Source organism: Protopterus annectens, chromosome 6.part0 (assembly GCF_019279795.1).
Source record: "Protopterus annectens isolate FY-2018-M chromosome 6.part0, PAN1.0, whole genome shotgun sequence".
NCBI lineage: Eukaryota > Metazoa > Chordata > Ceratodontiformes > Protopteridae > Protopterus > Protopterus annectens.
In genome coordinates, this window is record NC_056737.1 from 734,244,655 (window position 1) to 734,266,981 (window position 22,327).

General features: G+C 40.2%; 1 protein-coding gene across 1 annotated transcript in view; it reads left to right on the plus strand.

The window, feature by feature from the left end:
* Positions 1 to 22,327, plus strand: part of KTN1 (kinectin 1) — a gene marked incomplete in the record, with an annotated part of 2,305,074 nt that overhangs the window by 671,872 nt on the left and 1,610,875 nt on the right. The window contains 1 exon segment of the mRNA XM_044074427.1: positions 11,461 to 11,495. Within this exon segment, the coding sequence (XP_043930362.1) occupies positions 11,461 to 11,495 (35 nt within the window).

Genomic DNA, 22,327 nt, shown 5'->3' on the forward strand with positions numbered 1-22,327 from the left:
AGGGAAGGCATCTCTGATCAGTACTAGCAAAAAATTACGATCCCTCATAAAATCCTCCAAGGCCAGCTTCGAGAGAAAACTTGCACAGGACACTAAAGACAATCATAAGGCTTTTTTCAGTTATGTTAGGAACCTGGGATGCAACTCCCAGACTTGTTCTGAGTTGTTTCTAAACGACAAAAAATACACTGAACCCACAGACATCGCCAATATCCTGGCAGACAGGTTCAGTGCAAACTTCTCCACCCCCTCCCCCCCAAAAGAGCAAGTATCTATCCCGGCAGAGTGCAGCCTCCCAAACATCTCTGATGCTCAGGTGAAGGCCGCCCTCTCCAAAGCAAACAACACTGCTTCCATGGGACCAGATGGCATCCCGGGTTGCGTCCTACATGAACTCCAAGAAGAACTAATCCCTCAAGTAAAACTGCTGTACAATCTCAGCCTCACTGCAGGATATGTGCCCAAAGAATGGCGTACAGCAACAGTGGTCCCACTCCACAAAGGTGGCACCTCTGCGGACCCTGGAAACTATTGCCCCATAAGCCTGACTAGCCTAGTATGCAAGGCAATGGAGAGGATCTTCATGGAACTCATAAACAAAGACATTGGGGACCTACAGACATTAGATCCTACCCAATTTGGCTTCGTCAAGGGCAGATCCTGCCTTTTGAACCTGGTCGACTTCTTTGAAACAGTCACCAAGGCCATAGATGAAGGGAAGGTGGTCCACACAACCTATTTGGACCTCGCAAAGGCATTTGACACAATACCCCACACGGACATCATAGATAAGCTATCCAGCCTAAATATAAACCCCTATGTCACAAGGTGGGTCGCAAACTGGCTCAAAGACAGAACCCTCAGAGCCAGAGTTGGTGGAGCCATGTCAGACTCGAAACCAGTCACAAGTGGCATCCCACAAGGTTCTGTCCTGGGACCTCTCTTGTTCGGTATTTACTTTTCTGAGGTACAGGCCAACGTGGGAGGACTATGGCTCACCAAGTTTGCAGATGACTGCAAACTGGGCACCATAATCGACTCTCCAGCTGACACAAACATCCTTCAAAAAGGTCTCGCAGAGACGGATAACTGGTGCCAGAGCCATGGTCTAAAGCTAAATGCCAAAAAGTGTATAGTCATACCCTTTGGCAAAAACAGTGTGCCCACAAATTACCACATAGGTGGTAACCCATTAAGTACAGAGAAAGTAATTAGGGATCTGGGGACCCAAGTTGATAGCAATCTCTCCTTTGACAACCACATTGCCAAAGTGGTTAGAAAGACCTTCTACATAGCCCACCTCATCATGAAAGGATTCACATCTAGATCAAGAGAGGTAATCGTGCCCCATTATTCATCCCTCATCAGGCCCATCATAGAATACAATGCCCCCTTTGGGATGTACCTTACCCGACACCTGCAGCAATTAGAAAGACCCCAAAAGTACCTCACCAGGAGGATCAAGGGACTCAAAGAGAAGCCATGTGCTGCTCAGTTAAAAAAAACTCCAGCTCTACTCAGTTGCATACCGCCTACTTCGAGGTGATCTGTGCCTGACATATAAAGCTATGTCCAACCCAGAATTAATGGACATGCTCCACCTCAGTAAATCTAAATCCCTTAGTGCCACGCACTCGAGGGACTTGAACCTCAGCACAGAAATAAATAGAACATGCTGGAGGGACAGATTCATAACCCAGAGGCTCCCTTCGCTCTGGAATAGAATTCCAATTCATGTTAGGCAGAGCACCTCACTGACTCTCTTCAAGAAGAATCTTGATGAGTGGATGGAGGATCGTAGGTTTGTCCCGGGGATTACTTCCGTGTCACTATTAGACAGAGGCACAGTAAACTAAACTTTAAAAAGGGCACAGTATACTCAAATCAAGGGGTGGCGTAAGCCAAACACAATCTGGCTAGGCTTATAAATGCCCCAGGGCAGATAGCCTAGTATGAACCTATGAAAACTGTTTTACTAGTAGCCATTACTTCTGCTAGGCGAGTTTCAGAACTTCAAATTTTAATGGCTTCTCAACCTTCCCTGATTTTCTGTAAAGAAGCAGTGTCCGTGCGTACCAACCCTTGCTTTATGCCTGAAGTAGTTAATGACTTGTCCCTCAGTCTATTAATCTACCCACTTTTTTCCTTTTCAAAACTCCGTGAGAGGGTGCTGTCACTTTTGATGTGCACATACAACTTAAATTTTATCTGAGCAAGACGAAACCCATTACAAAGGCTGAGCAATCGTTTCCTTTTGCCCCAGGACTCTGGGTAAACCTGTCTCTAAACAGACTGTTTTGTCTTGGATTTCAAAGGCTATTACCTTTTATTATCTCTCTGAGAAAAACTCTTCCTGTATTAAGGCCCATGCAACTAGAGCAGTGGCCTCCTCTGGAGCCTTCTTTTAAGGATTGAGCACTGCCTCTATCCTAGAGGCAGCTACTTTGTCCTCTGTTCATACCTTCACAAAACACTGCAAAGTGGATTCTGATTCCAGATCCAGAGCAGGATTTGCTAGAGAAATTCTGCATGGATTTGTGAAGACTTCTTGTGCTCCTTCCCCTCACTCATGAGCTTTGGTATTCTCTTTTATGTTATGAAGACAGCAACATGGGAATCGAAGGACATAGAATAGTTATGTAAAATCATACCATAACTATAGATGTCCTTCTCTTCTGTGTTGCAGTATTCTATACCACCCTCCTTCCCCCTTGGTTCATGCTCTTCTTGGATATGTCTTTGGTTTTTCCTTTTTTCTCTTATCCTTGGACTGGTCTTCTGACTGGGGCATTCATTTCTGAAGATATGTGCAGGCGTCACTTTTTTTATGGCTGACAGCTGTTCTATGTGCAGTGTCACATGTATCGTGCAGTAGCTTAAGTCTTTGGTATACTGGCCGGATGTTTAGGTCGCCTAGGTGGAATCTCCCTCATGTTATGAATACTGCAGCATGAAAGAGAAGGACATCTATGCACCTATGATTATGGTAAGATTTTACACAACTATTCTTTATTGATGGATTGGAAATCTTTAAGAAATGGGAGTATCATCTCTGGAGGGCCAAGATGTCATGGAATACTGGTTGAGGGTAGATGTTTAGAGAAATAAATGCATGCATTTGGACTTATTGATGGAATGAAAATAAGACAGAATGAATTGGAATATAGACCTGTTTCAGGGTAATATAGCTCTTGGGCAAGATTTAGAAGGATGCTGCATATCTATATAATATTGCAATATGGTGGAAATCACAAACAAAAAAAAACACATCTGGTGCTAGTGTCAGACCATGTACCTTCCAGAAGTTTTGTATGTAAAACAATTTTGACAAATTATATAATTTTCCAGTATTCCCTCTGAAAAAGATGCTGTTTACTGATTGGGTAGATGAAGCTTTAAGTGAAATGTCATTAGATTTTGAATAATAGGGAAATTGTAAACGATTGGGACAACTGTAAATTGAATGTTGGTGTGGTCACCACAAAAGCAATAGATAATTTCAGTAGGCATTTAGATAGCTTAAAAAAAGGTTTTATAAAAGCCAAAAAGAAGAATGGAAAAGAACAAGTTGAAGAACAATTGAATGTATCTTAAAGGGTTGTGAAAGAATACTTGAAAATACGAATATAGAGCAGTAGTTTCAAACGTATTTTTGAAAATACAAGAGCAACAAAATTGCTTGATCAAAATTTGAGGCAGCAGTAAATTGAAAGGATCATTGCTATGTTTGGGGAATTATGAGTTAGGGAGAAGTGGACCCTGGAAAAATTATGAATGTAATAGACTACAGTGCACTTTAATATAGAGGTGATGTGTAGGTTGAGAGTAAGACGTAAGAAATGGATACATGTTTGTTGCTTACAACTTCTTCAGTTAACAGAATTAGTGAAAGAGAGGTTAATATTGAAAATAAATTAAATTGGAATTGAAAGAAGCAGCGAGAAGCCAGAAAATAGGGAAAGCTCCTGAAAGTGATGGAATTCTATTGGAGATGTGGAAAAATGAATAGGGGATAATAAAGGTCTGGCTAGTACTTTAACTTTTTTGGGTTGGGGATATGCCCTTGACTTGAAAGAAGCAACAGTGGTAGATATAGCAAAGGGGAAAGATCCTCTTGATCCCAAGTCATACAGATCTGTCTCAATTATGAATCATAACTAATAAGTCTGTGATTTTGGCAAGGAGAGTGGCAAAATATTGCCAAGAATAAATAGCTTAGGGAGGACTTCTAAGATGGCTGCACATTAACAGCTTGTTTCTAGCCCTCCCAGTGTGAAAACAGAAACTCTGCAGAGAAGGCCCGTAGACTTGTGTTTATAGGTAAATTTCAGTAACTTGCTAGTAAGTGCACTGCCTAGATGCCAGGAATAAAGAAATCTAGAAGACCTGAAAAAAATCAGCCATAGAAAGTAAGGAAGAAACACTGACTGGGAAAAGTTCTGCAGCTGTTCAACAAAAAACAATGCAACCTTCAGATGTAACTTCCAGTAACCTACAGGCAGATATAAGACAACTGTACAGACTTTGTTAAAATAAACAAAACATTGATGGAGTATATCAACACAGACAACAATAGGCTGGAAAACATGGAATAAGCTTTAAACAGATATTAAGATGAGATGGTAAAAATGCAAAAATCATAGGTCAAAATGAAGAAAAGGCTGACAGAATATGAAACTGTTTAGGAAGAGGTGTTTCAAAAATAATAGAATTAGAGGACAGAGCATGTAGAAATTTTCAGCTATATCAGAGAAGCTGGAAGGAACGGACTGCATTAATTTTACGAAAGCACAGATGAGCACCTGGACTGGTATTCCTCAGCGGGAGTTGTTAATTGAATGGGCACATTGTGTGTATGCTCCAAACCGAGCTGTAAGAAAGCAACCTAGACCTTTAATAGTAAAATGTAATCCTACCAGCAGAAGGTGTTGATTCTGACAAAACTGCAGAAACAAGGGTGCCGTGTGTGATGAAACTAAAACACTAAACAAAGAAAAACACAGCCAAAACTCTGGCAGAAGGGCAAAATACTGAATGTGGGTGACAGCAGAGTGTTTGTGGAGAATGATTCCTCATTGTACACCAGGCAGAAGAGGAGTAAATTCATTCCACTATTCAGGGCATGTCAGGACGTGGGTATGAGATTCAAACTGCTGTATCCAGCAGTCCTTGAAGTATTCTTTCCTGTAGGGACAAAATCATTTTTTGCTGAAGTGCTTGCTAAGAAGGAAATATAGAAGTTTCTCCAACAAAAAGTGAGCTGTGAAACATTTGGGTAAATATATCTTAAAGCACTAGAATGATTACTGTAGATGCATCATCCAGGATTGTTTCAACAGGATCAGTTATCTGGAGGTGTTCGTTGATGAAGACACAGTCCCCTACCTGACCGTGTGAAGGCTCAACTCCTTAAACACCTTGGGTACTCAAGAAGTTATCATTCCCATCTTATTGTGTCTGAAACTAGATAATAAAGGGAAAGCTGTGGAGTTAATCAATCACATATTTCACCCTTCTATTCCTGATTACAGCAGAAATTACCCCTCTGAGCAAAGAGTTTACTGTCAGCGGCATGGGGAGGGTAAACAGCCAAAAGGTAGGAGAACCACAAGGAAAGCAAAAAATGCTTCAGGGGGATCCAAGAAAGCTCTGGGGAGTCTCAGAGCTCCACCCTAGCAAAATGCATTTGTGCCAATGCCAGCATTCTTCTTCCACTGCTGCCCTCAAAGCCACAACTCTGTCCTTTAGTGTGCCAGGATAAGTGGCTGGCTGGCCTTCTAGAACTGATCAAGCATAACATTTGATCAGTGGGTATTGCACATCTCCAGAGAGTGCAGACTGTATTTCACATCTAAACAAAGAAAAAAAAGGGGGGGGGGGTGCCCTGTGGCCCATTCATCCAGGAACATATAGATTCCCCCTTAGCAGAAATACTATTGCAGGTAACTACAGAATCGTTTCCTACTGAGTGTGAGCAAAGTCTGATCCAGCACTAGCAGAGCCAAGCAATTGCTTAGGGCCCATGTTGGCTTGGGGGGGGGGGCACCTATAAGAAAAAAAAAAGTAAACCTTGTCCTTCCTATATCCAAAAAAAGTAGCATTCGGACCTTACAGGAGACTGCATGCAATGCACAGCAAAAGTGTTAGGCAGGCTTGTGTTGCACAAGCCTCGTTAGAAAACCACAGGGAAGTTTAAGTGTTACTTTGTGCGGTAAAGGAGTCCATGAGCAGATGAATACTGTGTGTGGATACAGAGTAGCCAAGCCCCTGATTGGAGTTTTCTTGTTTCAGTGAGTAGATTTGCCAAGTCCTTAATCTGTGTGCATGTGTAAACTGCCCAGTTAGGGTCACTGTCTAGTTGAGGGATTTCACTCCGTCAAATCTGATCATAATTATTGGCAAGCCTTAAACCTCCACACCAACTGCCTGATCTCCTTTAATTATATTTATTTTAATCACTGAGCATTACAGTGGCAGTCAGTTTCATAGCTGCATCTTTCAGTAACATTGTTGCAACAAGTAGCATACATATTTTTGGTGCAGAAGGCTGTGGGTTCTTTTCCCACACCAGGTGGATTGATTGTTGACATGCCCCCTTTTTAATGTAACATAGGCAATTTATAATTCAAGGGCAGTAGATACTGAATTTGTAGGTGAAACACTGAAATGCAAAGTTGTTTGCCAGCAGCAACCTCTTCATTAATTATAGCTCTCTGATGTTGAATTATTCAGATGACTTCAGCAGAGATTATATATATTGACTGATGGTAGTTGATTATAATGACAGCAGTTTGAATAGCCTTTTATGGTTGAAATGTTCTGAAATGGGTAGTTTTGTTATTGGTGCATGTTTTGTTGCAGTACTTGTCAGAAAAATGTTAATTGCACATTTAAAACACACGCTAACAATTGATGCTGCATTAAGCAAGGAATATAATTTAGTACAATCAGGTGAATAATAAAAAAAAAAAAAAAAAAAAAAAAAGCACATGGTCCTAAAAATGTGTGCAGGGGACCCATGGTTTGAAAACAGCCAAAAGGTACCCTTCATTCACCACTAGCTATGTGCATTTTCTGTGAATTTGGGTTTCAATTAATGTGAGTTTCAAAGGCAGAGAAGTTCACATTTGCTCATGCAAAGTCTGTTTTCATTGTGAGACTGTATTGTTTTGTTTGACAAATGGCTATCGGTCTTTGTACTATAACATTTGAAATAAAGGTTTAAATTAAATCTAAATATCTGTAATTCACTGTAGTCACTGAAGTAAGGAAGAAAATGGCATGCACACTGACAGGTGTAAATACTGTTTATAGTAACTGGGGAGAGGTAGCCAAGTAAAGGGACTCTGGAATAGTTGGGGAACTGCTGATCCATTACTCTATCTAGAACCCCATTTGACCATGATCCATCTCTGGGTGTAGAAGAGAGAGGTTTTACTTCAAACTGTTCGCTGTTGGTCATGGAGATCCATGCTGTACTTATCAAAGCTAAACATATTTTTAATTCAGCATTTTAAGATGCTGACTGTACAGGCTTATTTGTCCCTCTTAGGATATTTGGGCTTTACCAGTGCCACCTTCACTGTCCTTGTCTTCATAGGACATGGTTACTGAGGTTTATAGTCCGAGTGTCACCATTGCCTCCTTGCCCTTTGGTTTGGCTACTGCACCAATAGGTTTTACAAAATGTGCATCGCAAGTCGTAGGTTACTGCAGAACCTGAATAATCAATATTTTCCCCTTATTTGTCTGACTGCTTGATTTAGTTGCAGTCTCAGAAGATTATGTGGAGGATAATAGAGTACATCCTAGACTGCCTCAGTAGGTTGGTTTTGTTTTTCAGTTAACCGAAGTTGAACATATGCATAGCCAAAACCATGATCTTCCTGCATGGCCTCTTGTAACCAACTCTGTAGTGGTATTCTGACCACAGGAAAAGGTATTCCAGGTTTGTGTTTCCAGGGTATGCTAGCAAAGCCAGTTATAACAGATAGGAGCTGAATATTCTGGGCCACATGGCGTTCGCCATAGTTATGATGCCCCTAGTCAAACTACATATAAAGAAAACTTTGATGTTGCCTGAAGAAAATTTGGAATCAACCATGTCACTTCTTGAATCATACCATCCAAGTCCTAGTCTTTATGAAAAAAAAAGTTAATTGCTACAAATCAGAGTAAGGGCATTCCCTTGATACTGCCTTTGCTAATCCAGACGTTGAATGTAGACACTTCAGACATGAAATGGAAGGCATGCACTTTGCATCTCAAAGTGCAGGACACTTGGAAACTTAGGGAAGCAAAGCTACAGGTAAGACATAAGATGATGGGAGTGGTGCAAGTTCTGGAAAATGTTTGTCAGTTTGGAGACATTTTAACAGACTGCATCAATAGTGTAGTATATAAACAAGCAAGGGGGGGGGGTAGCCATGCAGGCTTGGGAAGAAGTCTTGGTATGCAGTTTGTTCCTGAAGGTATTCTCTATACCAACAGCTATGGAAGAACTGTTCAGCAGATAGGGTAGATAAGCAGGACCTCATCAAATCCATACAAGAGATGTCAGATGGGGGACATATATTGTTAAACCTCACACACAGGTGGGATATATTCAAGAGGAACCTGTTTGTTTCCCTGACCAACAGACAGTTGTTCGAGTTCTTCTCTAAAGCTCCAAACAAACATACTTGGGCTGTAGATGTCATCATCTTAGACTGGGCATGTCTGTCTTTGCTTTGTTTCCCATACCCCTAATTCCCAGGGTAGTTCAAAAAATGGTGAAGGAGATGCCGGAGATATGTTTCTAATTGCAGTGTTCTAACCCAGACAATACTAGTTCTGCCATGTGACTCTTATGGCAGAAGAAGAATTTCAACTGTTGTCTCAGTATATAAACCTCTTGTAGTGCAGGGGCTTCCTAATGCATCCAAAGTTGTTTCCACATTGACTAAGCTTGAAAGATAGTACTCTGTTACCTTTTGGACAGTCTTTATTTTACTTTGAGGGCATGCTAAAAATAATGAGGGAAGCTAGAAGACCAAGTACAAGAAAATTGTACATAATAAATAGTGAATGACCAGATGGACATTTCCTTTCTGTCACAGGCATTCCTTTCTGATATAGAATTTCCCTCTGAAAGTTGCAACTTGCAGCCATTTTGGCACACTTGCCTGTAGAGCCTTCTGTACACTGGTGACCCAGCTACCTAGTGAAGAAGTTTCTGAAGGGCATACCCCACCTGAGGCCTAAAGGAGAGAGTGGCTGTAGTTAGGGAGCTAAATTGTGTTGAAAAGTTTTCCACCTTTGGAAACAGTTGTTTCCTTTCCTTGGAGTCTTCGAGTAGGAATCCCTTTTATGGAAAGATCCTTTGTTTTGCAGTTCATAAAAACAGATTTGAGCCTGTGCATTTAACCCCTCCTTTATGCCAGGTGTCATTACAAGAAGTAGCATTAAGCCAAGCTATGAAATTTCCTCTCTTCCTTCTTCATTTCCAAAAGCAAGGATGAAAGGCTGTTGAATTCCTTGTGTGCAGATAACTGAGATACTACTTAGTTTGAACAAAACCTTTCAAATCATATGAGCATGTGTTTATCTGCTTTGCAGAAAAGAAAGTATTGCCAGTGGTATAACATAGTATTTTAAAGTTGGATTAGCACATTGCACTAATCTGTGCTATGTAACTCATGGCAAGGTCTAGCAGGAAAGTCCGATCTTATTCAGTAAGATGTACTGTAGCTACCACTATCTCCTGATGGTAGTTAATTCCTAAAACATTGTAGAAGCAGCCACCGTGTCCTGTCCAACCTTAGAACACTACACGTTGGTTGTGATATCTTGGGAAGATCTGTATTTGCCTTGCTGTGCTGAAGGCCATCCTTCAGTCTTAATTCAAACAGTGAGCCAACCACCTCACCATGATTGGAATCTTCGCTGTAAGTATTGGCTGTCGTGATGATCTGTGAAGAACTTAGAACAGTTTTGTAGGCAACATGCCATAATTGTCAGTGTTAGAGTGTGGTCACTGTTAGTTTTCTGTACCTCCATCATTACCCCTTTATTACATTGGGACCATGCTGGGCTGGGGTGAGTACCAGTATAGTCTTAACTCCTGCACTTGCTCTCATCATCTCCTTGCTTAGGTTTCCTAAGGAGGGCTATATTCACTTTCACAGGCCTGTGGTAAGATAATCTATCAAACCCTAAATTAGAGATGGCAGTGCCCTGCTTGGGGGCAGTAAAGAACCAAAGATGCCATGATTGAACACCATCTATGTACTAGATACGTGAAGACATCTGAGGTAAGGCAGCATCATTCAAACCATGGGGAAGGGTGCTTAGCTTTGGAAGAAAGGCTGGACTATGAAATTGAAACAGTGGTAGACATCCTTAAAAGTTGTGTCTGCAGCAATGGCCACACTCTGGTATCTACAGTTATGGAAAGTTATGTACAGGAATGTACATCTTAGCAGTAGGGGTACACGTATTTGAGACTCTGATTTCTGTTTTTTTGTAGTCATTAGGTCATTTAGTATGCAGTACAAGACTGACCTTCTGTGCACCTTCTCCTGAGAAATTCATAAGAATAAAGATTAGAAAAGTGTCCTTTGGCAGTAAGCTCAGTGTGAGGACAGAATGCCCTTTTGTATTTGACAAATTGCAACATTTGCTAAACATATGAAAACAGAAGTATAGCTTTCAATTCTGTTCAGTGTAATAAATATACATTATCAAAAACATAAATATAGAATGAGAATTCAGACTTAAAATATGCATTTTTGCATAAAATGATTTTACTTTTTGTTGTACATAAAATAACATTAAAATGAATTTCATTAAATTCAGAATTCCTCTGTTTTTTTGTCTTGCATGGTAGGTAGCAAATCTTAGAGTGTATTTATAGGTAATTATGCCAGTGATATTTCCTGAAAATGTGATGAAAAAAGGTCACACCATTTTTCGTGATGAGAAACAGACATTGAGAGAAGTCCTGTTGAAGGTGTTTAATGGTGAAGATGGCTGAGTGGTGGCTGTGCTTGCATTCGTGATGAGTGAAGTGATTCAAAAGACTTTATGCTTCAAGAGGAAAAATCCACTAGAGTGTGCTTAAACATGAAAGTACAGTTAAAGTAACAAGTAAAACTTAGGGAATTGGTTGAGGTTTGCCATGTAGTCTTCCATGAACATCATTGAAGGGAAGATCTCTGTGCACATTCTGGAAATTGCTGAAGGATTATTTTAGTTAGGTTCCCTGCTTGCAGAAGTGCTGTGTGTGTTCAACGATCTGCAAGAAATGCTGATTTTCTTTATTATGGTATTGTAGCAACTGCAAATGTTTCACATGTTAAGCAACAGTGTGCTCAACTTAATGAGATGGTATATGTAGAGCACTTTTTCACATATGTATTTGCTGTGCTATTTTTGAATTGCTGGACCCACTGCATTATGTTTGTTTTTCTTTGATTTTAGGTAACTAAAGATGATGTTGAAGAAATGAAAAAGAGGTGATTCCTTCCTTGTTTTTTTTTCACTAAGGCTTTATTCTTTAAACTTTACACATAGCAAGACTAGAGTGGTATTTATTTAACCTTGTTTTGTGTGTGTGTGTGTGTGTGTGTGTGTGTGTGTGTGTGTGTGTGTGTGTGTGTGTGTGTGTGTGTGTGTGTGTGTGTGTGTGTGAAATTGGTAAGGTGGTGCTGAGTAGACTAAAAGACGCCATTTTAACCACAACACACCCATATAATACTAAAAAGTACTGGTACTGTTAGCTATAGGATAGGTAGGCAAGTTGTGAGCTTATTAGTGACATTTAATGTCTTGCTACTGGTGAACTTGGGACTTCGGATCAATTTGCCTTGATAACTAGGAAATCATAGTCTATCCTGACATGTTCAGTGACTGCTAAAATAATTCCATTTTTATTAGGCTGCTTGGTTCTAGTAGGTAACTGCCACTGTTTTAGTTGTACCCACTTCTTTTTAATAGTAATCCATAGCTGGTTTCAGCAACATGAGCAACTCATCACTGTTTTTTTTTTCCGTAATTGTATACAGTCATTTGTGAATATTTTAATGTAGAAGAGTGATTTCTTTTTGTTTTTTGATCTGACTTTGAGGGCAGTACTTTATTTGGTCCTGTGGTTAGGATCATAATTGTAGCTAGGGTGGGTCGAGAGGGGCAGTGGACCTTGGGCACAAGTGTTGGATGGGTGCAATCAGCCATTGAGCAATCCCAATCATTGTTCAGTGCAATACCAGCTTTTAAAAGCTGGTATTGCATTTGTGGTCAAACCAGTGCACTGAGAGTGCTCTCTGTGTGGTCTAAACTGTCGCAACTGTTTGCTACAGTTTAAAAGATTTTTTTGTTTCTCTTAATAAACTGTGTTGGGGAAGGGGGGTTGGGCAAGGAACAGAAATGGGACCAGAGTGGCTGGGAAAGGATGGAGGGTGGAGAGTGTTGTGCATCTGGTCATTTTGTTGGTGTGCCAGTGAAGACTCTTGAATGGAAGTGCTTGGGAGGGGGGGTGGATCTAACTGTATGTAATAAGTTGCTTGCTAAATTGGCTTAATACAATGAAGTGTTTTTTTTTTTTTGTTTTTTTTGCAATCTTCACTTGAAGAGCTGAGGGGGTGGAGTGATGGTTTGTGATAATGGCACAGGACACATATGTAACCAGCTACATCTCTGCTTAGGGCCATCCTCTCCTTTAATCAGCAGTTGTGCATCTTTTTTCCAGAAGTCACTTTGCTCAAGGATGGATGTGCATCTTTGACAATGCCTGCTGTGTAATGCCACCTGACAACACAAGTAGTTTTATTTCCTGAACACAACTACATTTTTTATACTGTTTATGTAGTTGGGTTTTGATCTTTGCTGTTACCAGTTAAAATTCCCTATGTTTGCATGCCTTTCAAATATGCTAATGGCAACTTCCAGACAAAGAATGGTGGAAGAAAACTTTTTGGATGGATTGCTCTCAACTTCATACAAGTCTTAAATTAGAGGGTTGTCTGGGGGAACTAGATCTTGTAAAGCTAGGCTTACATTTACATCTGCCTGAGCCTCTCAGGGCAGGGATAGTCCTTTATTACATGTTTCTTGAGTCCTTTCTGGTCTTCATTTACTGGTGGACTTGAAGCCTTTGAGAACAGGGGCAGGTTAAGTGCACCATGGGCCCCCTCATGCACTTATTTTCTGGACCATGTATAAATGCACATGTTCTTTTGTTTTCAGCTTCCTGATCATTTTAAATATGTACTTTAGCCTACAATATTTATTAAGCAGTAAATATAACGTGAACATTATTGTTTAGTAAAGCAAAATTTAATCAAAATTTGAGTGTTTTAAATTAGTAGTCTTGAACATTTTTTCCTTTGAGAAATCAAACAACATTTACTAACCACTAATAATAAAATTACCCATTATTTCATATCATTTCAACCATAAGAAACCATTTGTACTGCTGTTAGTGTAATCCACCGATGTCCGTGTTCATCAGTTAGTCGCTTTGATTCTCTACACCTCACGTCAGAAGGTGATAAAAACTTCCACAGTAAAGTAGTCCATATTGCTTTATGCAAATGCACATTAAACTTTTTCATAAAAATCACATTTGCTCCGTAAAGGCAGACTAGTAATCATGCGAGACCAGTCTGTCATTTTCATAAACTGGCAGTTAGTGCCCAGCAGTTCTAGGTGTGTTTTTTTAAATAAGAAATATCTTTATTAAATTATCACTTATGACATAGGCAGCCATACATTTATATAAATGAAAACAAACCATATTGACATAATCTTAGTTGCAGGCATTGTACATCACAAACCATATTCCCATAAGTTTAGTTGCAAACATTAGACATCATTTACAGTCTACCCAATCATTGTCGATCAAACATTACATGACTCATTCAAATCCTGCCTTCATTTAAACCTCATTCCTCCTCTGTATGTGTTTACACAAGAAAAATGGAATTATGGGATTTGTTCCTACCCTTTCCCAAAGATCCCAATTCCAGTTGTTTTATTTCTGGTACAATATTCACTACTTCTAGTACAGTTGGTTTAGACTTTGATTTCCATTTCCTAGTAGTTGCTTTTTTGGCAGCCACCATAATTAGACTCAGCAATGCCTTACTTATGTCTAGGCAATTCAATTTCTGTGTCATAGCTCAGAAAAATTATTTCCCTAGATACACCAATTTGGTTACCCAGCTTCTCTGATAGAGTAGTCTGCAGGGAATCTTTAAAGTCTGCCAACTCATAACACTCCCAGAAAATATGTTCCCAAGTCCCTCTTTCTTCCACATGACACCTCCAACATTTTGCTGTCTACCTGAGGAAAAATTCTCTGGATTCTCTTTGGGGTTTCAAAATACCTGTGTAAACACCTCCAACCAAAAATCCTACATATTCTAGGTTTTGTCGCATATTTGGCAGACATGCATATATCCCCCCATTGTTTCTTTTTGAATTCCTTATCCAGTCTCTCTTCCCAATCCTTTCTAACCTCCTGTGATTGATTCTTACTGTTATCCTGCATTATTTTGTATGCTCTACTAATTATTCCTTTTTTAACAGCAGCTACTATTGTAGATTCTACTAAAAGGTCTTCTAGTGCTGGTGTTTTGTATAGGACCCCCTCCCCATTTTTTTTTCTCTTTGCCTATACAATGACATCAATTCTTGATAAGGAAGGTAGTCTCTAACCTGCAGTCCAAATAAATCATTGGTGTCTTCCCATTCTGTCACCTTTCGCTCTAGTTATTTGCTCCCAATACCTTGGTTCCTTTGCCAGTTTTCTCTAATAGATTCCAGCCCCCTCTTGCCTATTGTCTGTATTCCTAATTGCAGTCATCCCTATCGGCAGAATCTCCTTGCTCCCATGTTGGCTTAGTTCTTAGAATACTTCCTGCTACTTAATGCATTTAATAATCTGTATGATTATTGTTCCCCTAAAAGATCTGCGTCCAGAATCTCAGTCTTTCCTTGTTTCTTGAACTTCCCTCATGTTTCATCATCATTCCTTTCCCCTTTGAATTATAGGTTTCTGCTTGTGTTATATATAGGAGCCTTGACTGTGTAGCTCTGAAATACCCCTACAGATTGGATAATCCCAATCCATCTTGTTCTTTTGAAAAATCATCTTATCCCAGTTGACTCTTGCCATCTTCGCATCTCAGATAAAAAGCTTCAGCTCTGTATTAATTGCTATCCCCATCTTCTCTTCTTGTTGACTAAAAATATGCCTGACCTGTGTATAAGACTAATGGGACTAAAAACATTTTAACTGCTTGTAGCTTATCTATATCAATATAACAGAGCTTCCAGTTTCTCAGGTTTTGTATTGTCTTTTGTTTAGTTCCTTCCCATATATTCTTAGCTGCCACAATGGAATCATTTTTAATCCATACTACTAAGTACTTCATTTTACCATGTCCCTGTAAATATATTACTGAACCAGTTTGTGTGTTGGTACATAGTTTACAGCTATTGTCTTTGTTTCAGCTTCATCAATTTTGTAACTCTAAAAGAACTGTGGTGAAGTGTTCTATAACACTACAATGTCCTTTTCTGGTTTTATCGGGTATAAAATGTCATCTTCAAATAGAGCCAGCTTTTCTTGACTACCATACCACTTATATCCTCTGATTTCTGAGTCCCTTATTTTCTTTGGCAATGGTTCTAAATATAATGAAAATAAAGGGGGGAAAATTACACCCCTGCCTGGTTTCTCTGCTTAGGCAGAAATTATCAGAGGGGGGAACCTGCCTACGTTAGTTTTCCCCTTCGATCCCTCATATAGCCTCCTTATCAACCTTATAATTTTATCAGGGAATGAAAATACTTCCATTGCCCTCCTAAAGTCCCAACTTACTCTTTTAAATACTTTCTCTCTGTCAAGACCCACCAACAAAAATTGTATTTTCTTACATTCTGCTTCCCTCTGTATCATCAGTGTTCTGTTAATGTTTGCCTCCCTTCCACAAAATCCTGTTGAACCATATCTATTAATTTTGGCATCGCTTTTTCCATTATAGACATACACTTTATAATCATGGTTCACTGTTGAAATGGTCCTGTATGAAGCTGGATCTGATGGGTCTTTACCTTCTTTAGGTGTTACAGCTACCACTGCTTTCTTCCAGGATGTTAGTACTTCTGCTCATCTTAAAATACTGTTAAAATCTTCCGGATCTTTATCAGTTTTTCCCTCTAAGCTTCCAAACTTCCACAGTAACCATCTATTCCTGGGGAATTTCCTGTGGATTGGTTGCACATCACCATTTTTATCTCATCTTTTCCTATTCTAAGTGGTAGTAATTGAACCTTATCTCCCTCTAACCTTTGCATATTTAATTCCTCCATAAACATTTCCATTTGTACCTTTTCTTGATTTCCATATTTTTCTGGTTTACACAGACTTTCATAGAATTTCCAAAATATTTCTAATACCTTTACAGGATCTCTTGCTATCTTCCCTGTTATAGGCTCCCTAAGCTTGACAACAGCCAATTCTACTTTCTGTTGCTCAAGTCGTTGTGCTAAAAGTTATTGTGCTCTAGAGTTATCAAAAAACAGTTAACCATCAGCAATCTTTCTAAAGTCATGCATTTTATCAAGGTGATCACTTATTTTCTGTTTAGCATTCTGCAGTTGTTCCTTTGCTTGTTTTGTGAGATTCCCCCTATTCTGCAATACTTTAACATTTGGCAGCCCCTCTAAATAATTCTTGTTGCTTCTTAACCTTATCCCCCTTTATTTTATTTCCACCCTATTTTTAAACTCCACTTTAATTTTATCCCACTCCTTAGCTATATTTTCAGAAGAAATGTCTATCTTTTCTAATAGCTCCTGAATAATTTCCACTACCCATAAATTCCTGTCTTTTCAAACAGATAGGTGGGAAAGTGCCAATACCTCATTGTTATTTCATTACCATGTGTTTTTATTTTAGTTATTGGCACATGATATGAAATAGTTATTGGGTGCATATCAAGACTTTCAGTTAAATGCACATGCTCCTGTGAAAAGTAAATTCTGTCTAGCCTAGCCCAGTTTTTGTATATTGGGGAATATGTAAATTCACTCTGATCACCTAGTACTGAATTCACATCTTCCATGCCAAATATTTTCATAAATTTCTTCAAAAATCTGTCCTGGTTTGTTGTATTTTCCTTTTAGGTCCCCCGCTCCAAGGCACATCTTTCCTGCTGAAAATCTAATTCCTGTCCCCACCTATAAGGTAATATTCCTTGTTGAAAGCTGATTATTTCTCCTAGAATTTTCACAAGCTGCATTATAGCAGTTTTAGGTGGAGTATAAATAAGTGCCAGTGTAATCCTGCTTCCTTACAATTAACCCCTTAGTACTACAAATCTATCATTATCATCCTTTTTTCCTCTTCTATCATTATTGGAGCTCCTCTTGCAATTAATATAAGTACTCCTGTTTTCCTTTATCCCAGGTATTCTGCTGAATAACCATCCCAAAAACCTTTCTTTATCAAATTCACATGTTCAGTTCTTTCCAAGTGCGTCTCCTGTAGCATAGCTGTTTGCTCTGTACATTTTATATAGTTCAGTATTTCTTTTTTGTGTTCATCTGTGAGACCATTGACTTTTAATGATATTACAGAAAACAGCATTGTGTTAAAAAGTTATTCCCACCTTTTATGTGTAACCGCTTTTTTAAGTGTCTAATTCCAGCTTTTGTAGTACATGCATACACTGTTTGGCAGCTTGATCTTTTATACAGTTGTTTCTTGTCACATCCATTTGAGCCTACGTTACATCTTAAAACTTTGTTTTATTGAAAACCCTCAAACAGCTACACATACACACCCCCAGTACCCCTGTAAAAGCTATTAACACACAAATCTATGTACAGCTTCAAGTATTGAAATTTTGCCCTCCTGATAGGAACAAATGTCCCAAACTGACAAACACATTCAGACTTGAGTTAACCTAAAAGAAATGTTATCCACGCTAAGAAACATGGTATAGTCTGTGCTTCTACTAAGTGCTGCCTGGTTTTGTCTTATCTTTATAGCTCTCCCAAATGGGGAAACACTTGAATGCTTTCAGAAAACATCTTATAGCCATTTCTCTTCATCAAATTTCTCCTTGGAGACATGAGGATGAGATAACAGAGTTGCTACTAAGCATGTAATATATGTTCTTTTTTCATTTACTTGCTTTGTATTAAAAATTGTTACTGGATCAAGCTAAGGGCCTTTTATCCAGTTATTCCCCTACGCAAGAATGAGAAAAAGTACATACATTTTTCCTCTTTTGACCAGACTCCTTTTTTTTTTTTTTTTACATTGCAATGCCTACATTTCTTAAAACTGAAAAAGGAAAAAGAGCGAAGGGAGAAAAAAAAAAAAATCAGGAGTACATGTTTACATTAGTATCCCTATTGCACTAATTGTTTTTCTAACTTTCTCCTTTATCTTCTAAGTATTTTTCTAAACATTGAAGACATGAAGTAAGGCATATGCTTAGAGTCCCCTACAAGTTTAACAAAGTCCAAAAAGTCCAATATTTCCAGATTTTTCTTGTTCTGTCATGTTTCACAAATATAATTATTGTTGTAATCCCGCATTTGTCAGTTTCCAAGTTACTGTTTTTATTCCTGTTGATCTCTGTTTCCCAGATCCTGTGTCTGCTTCAATTCCAACGTACTCTATGTTCTTCTAGTCAACTCTTGTGCTTTTTTCCTTTCCTAAAGCATTTTCCATTGAAACATTGGAAAAGGTTTCACTGGCACAGCCCCTTTGTGGTCTTTGTTACCAGAAAAACAAAAAAGCAGAATCTCCTTGTGTTTCACTGGTCACTTTTTGTTGGACAAAACGTATGCATTTCCTCCTTGGCATGTACTATATCAAAAAAAAGTGTTTCCAGGAAAGAATATTTTGAAGATAGTTGGGTAGAGCACTTCGAATCTCATTCCTGCTGTTCTGCATTTCCTGATTAGTGGAATATATTTTCTCCTCTTCTGCCTGGTGTACAATGAGTAATCATTATCCACAAACACACTGCTGTCTCCCACTTCTAGTACTTTGTTCTTCTGCCACAGTTTTGTCAAAATAAACTACTCCTTGCTGGTAGGGTATCATTTTTACTATTGAAGGTCAAAGCTGCTTTCTCATATCTAGGTTTGGAACATACACACAATGTGCCCTTTCAGTTAATGACTCCTGCTGTGGAAAACCAGTCAGTTGCTTATCTGTACATTCATAAAATTAATACAATTTGTTCCTTCCAGCTTCTCCGGTACAATAGAAAATCTGCGGTATCTTTTACATGCTCTGTCCTCAATTTTTTTTTTTAAATGTCTCTTCTTGAGCAGTCTCATATTCAACCAGTCTTCATTTTGATCTCAGAGTTTCACAGTTTTATCACCTCATCTGAATATCTGTTTAGAGTTTTTTCCAGCCTTTTGTTGTTTGAGATTTTAATGAGGTCTGTGTGCAGTTGTCTTATACTTTCCTGTAGGTGACTGGAAGTCATGTCTGGAGCTTGCACTGCTATTTTGCTGAACATTTGCAGTACATTTCCCAGTCAGTGGTCCTTTCCCTCAACCTCTGTAGCTAATTTTCTTTCACATCTTCTTTATTTCTTTATTCCTGGCATCCTGGCAGTGTGCTTACTAGCCAGCTACTGAAATTTACCTGGAAATACAAGTCCACTGGCTTTATCTGCTGAGTTAAAATTTCCCACTGGGAGAGATGGATTTGAGCCATTACTCATTGTGCAGCCATCTTGGAAGTAGCCAGCAATGCTAGCTATGGTGTTAATCGAACAAAGGGTCTTGCATCATCATGGTTTTTATGAGCAGTAGAAGATGTAAAACTCCATCTGGCATTACTAACGCACTTCAATCATAAGTGAATTACCAGGAAATCAAGAAGTTTTAGAGGGACACTAGGAGGCAAAAATATGAGGCAGAATTGGCTTTCTTAACAAAAAAAGCATATTAGCCTTGCAAAAGCCAAAGTAATGATCAAACAACAGTCAGCCATTTCCATATGTCGGTAGCCCCTGTACATAACCAGCATTTACAGCTAATTTGATCATTGGCTATAACAGCTGTAAAATTTGTTTCATCTGTCTTAACACAAATATACAGCTGTTTGCCAGTAAAATACTATTGCCCTGCAAAGCTATTTAATGGTGATATTTTGTTGCTGCTGTACAAACAGAGATTAATGACTGTATAAAAATGAGGGATCCCTTTCCTGTTTAATATTCATACAATGTTATGTGATCCTATCTCGCCTACATTCTGTACTGATCGGCTCGGAGCCGATCCCTCGGCTCCGACTCGGCACGCTATGCTATAGAGTGAGGCCTCTTATTGGCTGAGCTATTTCTTATCCCAGGATGCACCACCACTAATCCCCCAGATCTCGTTTGCCGCTTACAAGCTTAGACGTGGTCTCAACTTGGCTGGGCTAAGTACTAATTTATTTAGGCTTTTCCTGTCAGGAATTTGCTTGCTTTGAACCCAAAAGCTGTTTTAACAGCTATTGTTGTGATACGAGTGTGTATTTAACAGTTCTGTTGAAGAATGTGTTTTTCGTCAAGGGAAGGTTTCCCGTTTTAGTTAGAGGGGCCTTCCCCTGTTGCTATTTGCTATCTTAGCGTTTTATTTGTGGGTCAAGTACCCGTTTGTTAGAGGGTCTTGACTCTCTCTTTCTGTGTGGTATTTTTCTTGTACAACTGTATTGTGGTTATATAAAAAAAAAAAAAAAAACTTTATAGTTTTTGTTCTTAAACCATTAAGTTTTGGTGTTTCTCTTTAGACAGGTGTGGTTTTTTTCTAAATTAGTCATGTCCAAAGAGCATAGACCCTCCTGGTTTAAAAAGTGCACGAGGTGTGGTTATAAGATGTCCATAACGACCACTCCTCGTCGTCTATTAGCGCCAAGCACCTACAAGAATCATGTAGCGTGTGTCACGCCTTCTCATCAAGGGTCCTCCAGGAGAGGAAAAACAAATTAATCCTTAAGGGGTTAATTAAGCCATCCTTCGAGGAGGCTTTATCTTCCTCTCCCTCTCCTTCAAAAGAAGAAAGCGTCGGCTCCGACCAGTCAGTCGGAACCGACTGCTAAAACCTAGGCAGACTTCTCCATCGGCTCCACGGACTTCGAGCCGAGGGCGAAGTCTGCCTCGATGCCTCCAGTCTCGACCCCTCTGGTTTGGAGCCGAGGACTGGGGCATCGAGGCGGGTCACCTTCATCGGCTCCACTGATATTGGAGCCGATGAGGGTTACCGGCTCAGGCTCTTCACCTTCGGGCCGAAGTCCTCGGCACCGAGGAAATTACCTTGAGATCTCCCTCGAGCCGATAATTATAGAATCCATTCGAGCCGGTCCCCTAGTCCTTTGGAGCCGATGGAGAAATCGGTTCGACCCGATCGGTATCGTCAGATCATCCAAGATGTCTGATTCTGACATCGACAGGGTGCTCCTAAGACTCTTCCAGTCTCCGGTGTTCCAAAAGCTAGTTTCGGCTCCAGCCCATTCGCCGGAGCCGATGGTCCACCCTACTATGGTTCCTCCTCCAACAGCCTCGGCACCGTTGAAGCCGGTGCTGTCGGAACCGGTGGAGGTTTTAGGGTCGGGCCGACCCTTACTCCAACTCCGGCTTTTGGGTGGAGTTCGCACGCTGGACTTCTTCCGTCGGCCCCGGGGATGCCGGGATTGATGTTTTGGTCCCAAGTCTCCCTCTTGGTGCGTCGGCGGCGGGAGTGCCGTCTACTGTCGTGGCCGCGGAGGTGGGACCCTCCAGGATTCTGGTGGTCCCGCCTTCAGGGCTATGAGGAGTGCATTAGCCAAATCATCTTTGGCTACCTCCACTGATCTCCCAGCTCCTTCCCTGCATACCGAGACTGGGTCTTTGGCAGTCCCCTGTCCTTAGACAGCGGAGCCCGGGGCCTGAGGTTACCCCACTGGGGTCCCCTCCTGGAGGTCCTTCTGAAGCTTCTTCGGAAGAACCCCCCAGGAAAAGATTGTGCAAGAGGAAGCACGTTGACTCCCCTGATGAGTCTCTTACATCAGACACTGATCTCGATGATGCAGAGGGGTCCCCTAAGTCGTCCTCGGATGATGTCTCCTTTGCAGACATCCTGGAAGCCCTTAAATAACGAGGCGGCTGGCAGTCCAAACCCCCTTCTGCTGATGAGTCGGTGTTCCTTAAGGCCTTTGGGGCTCAGCCCTCTGCCTCCTGGGTGTCTCCGCCTTTCGACGAGCTCTTGGATTTGATCTGTCGAAGGGCGTGGGAACACCCAGGGGAAAATCCCCTGGCACCCCTGAAGATTTCTAATAAGTTTG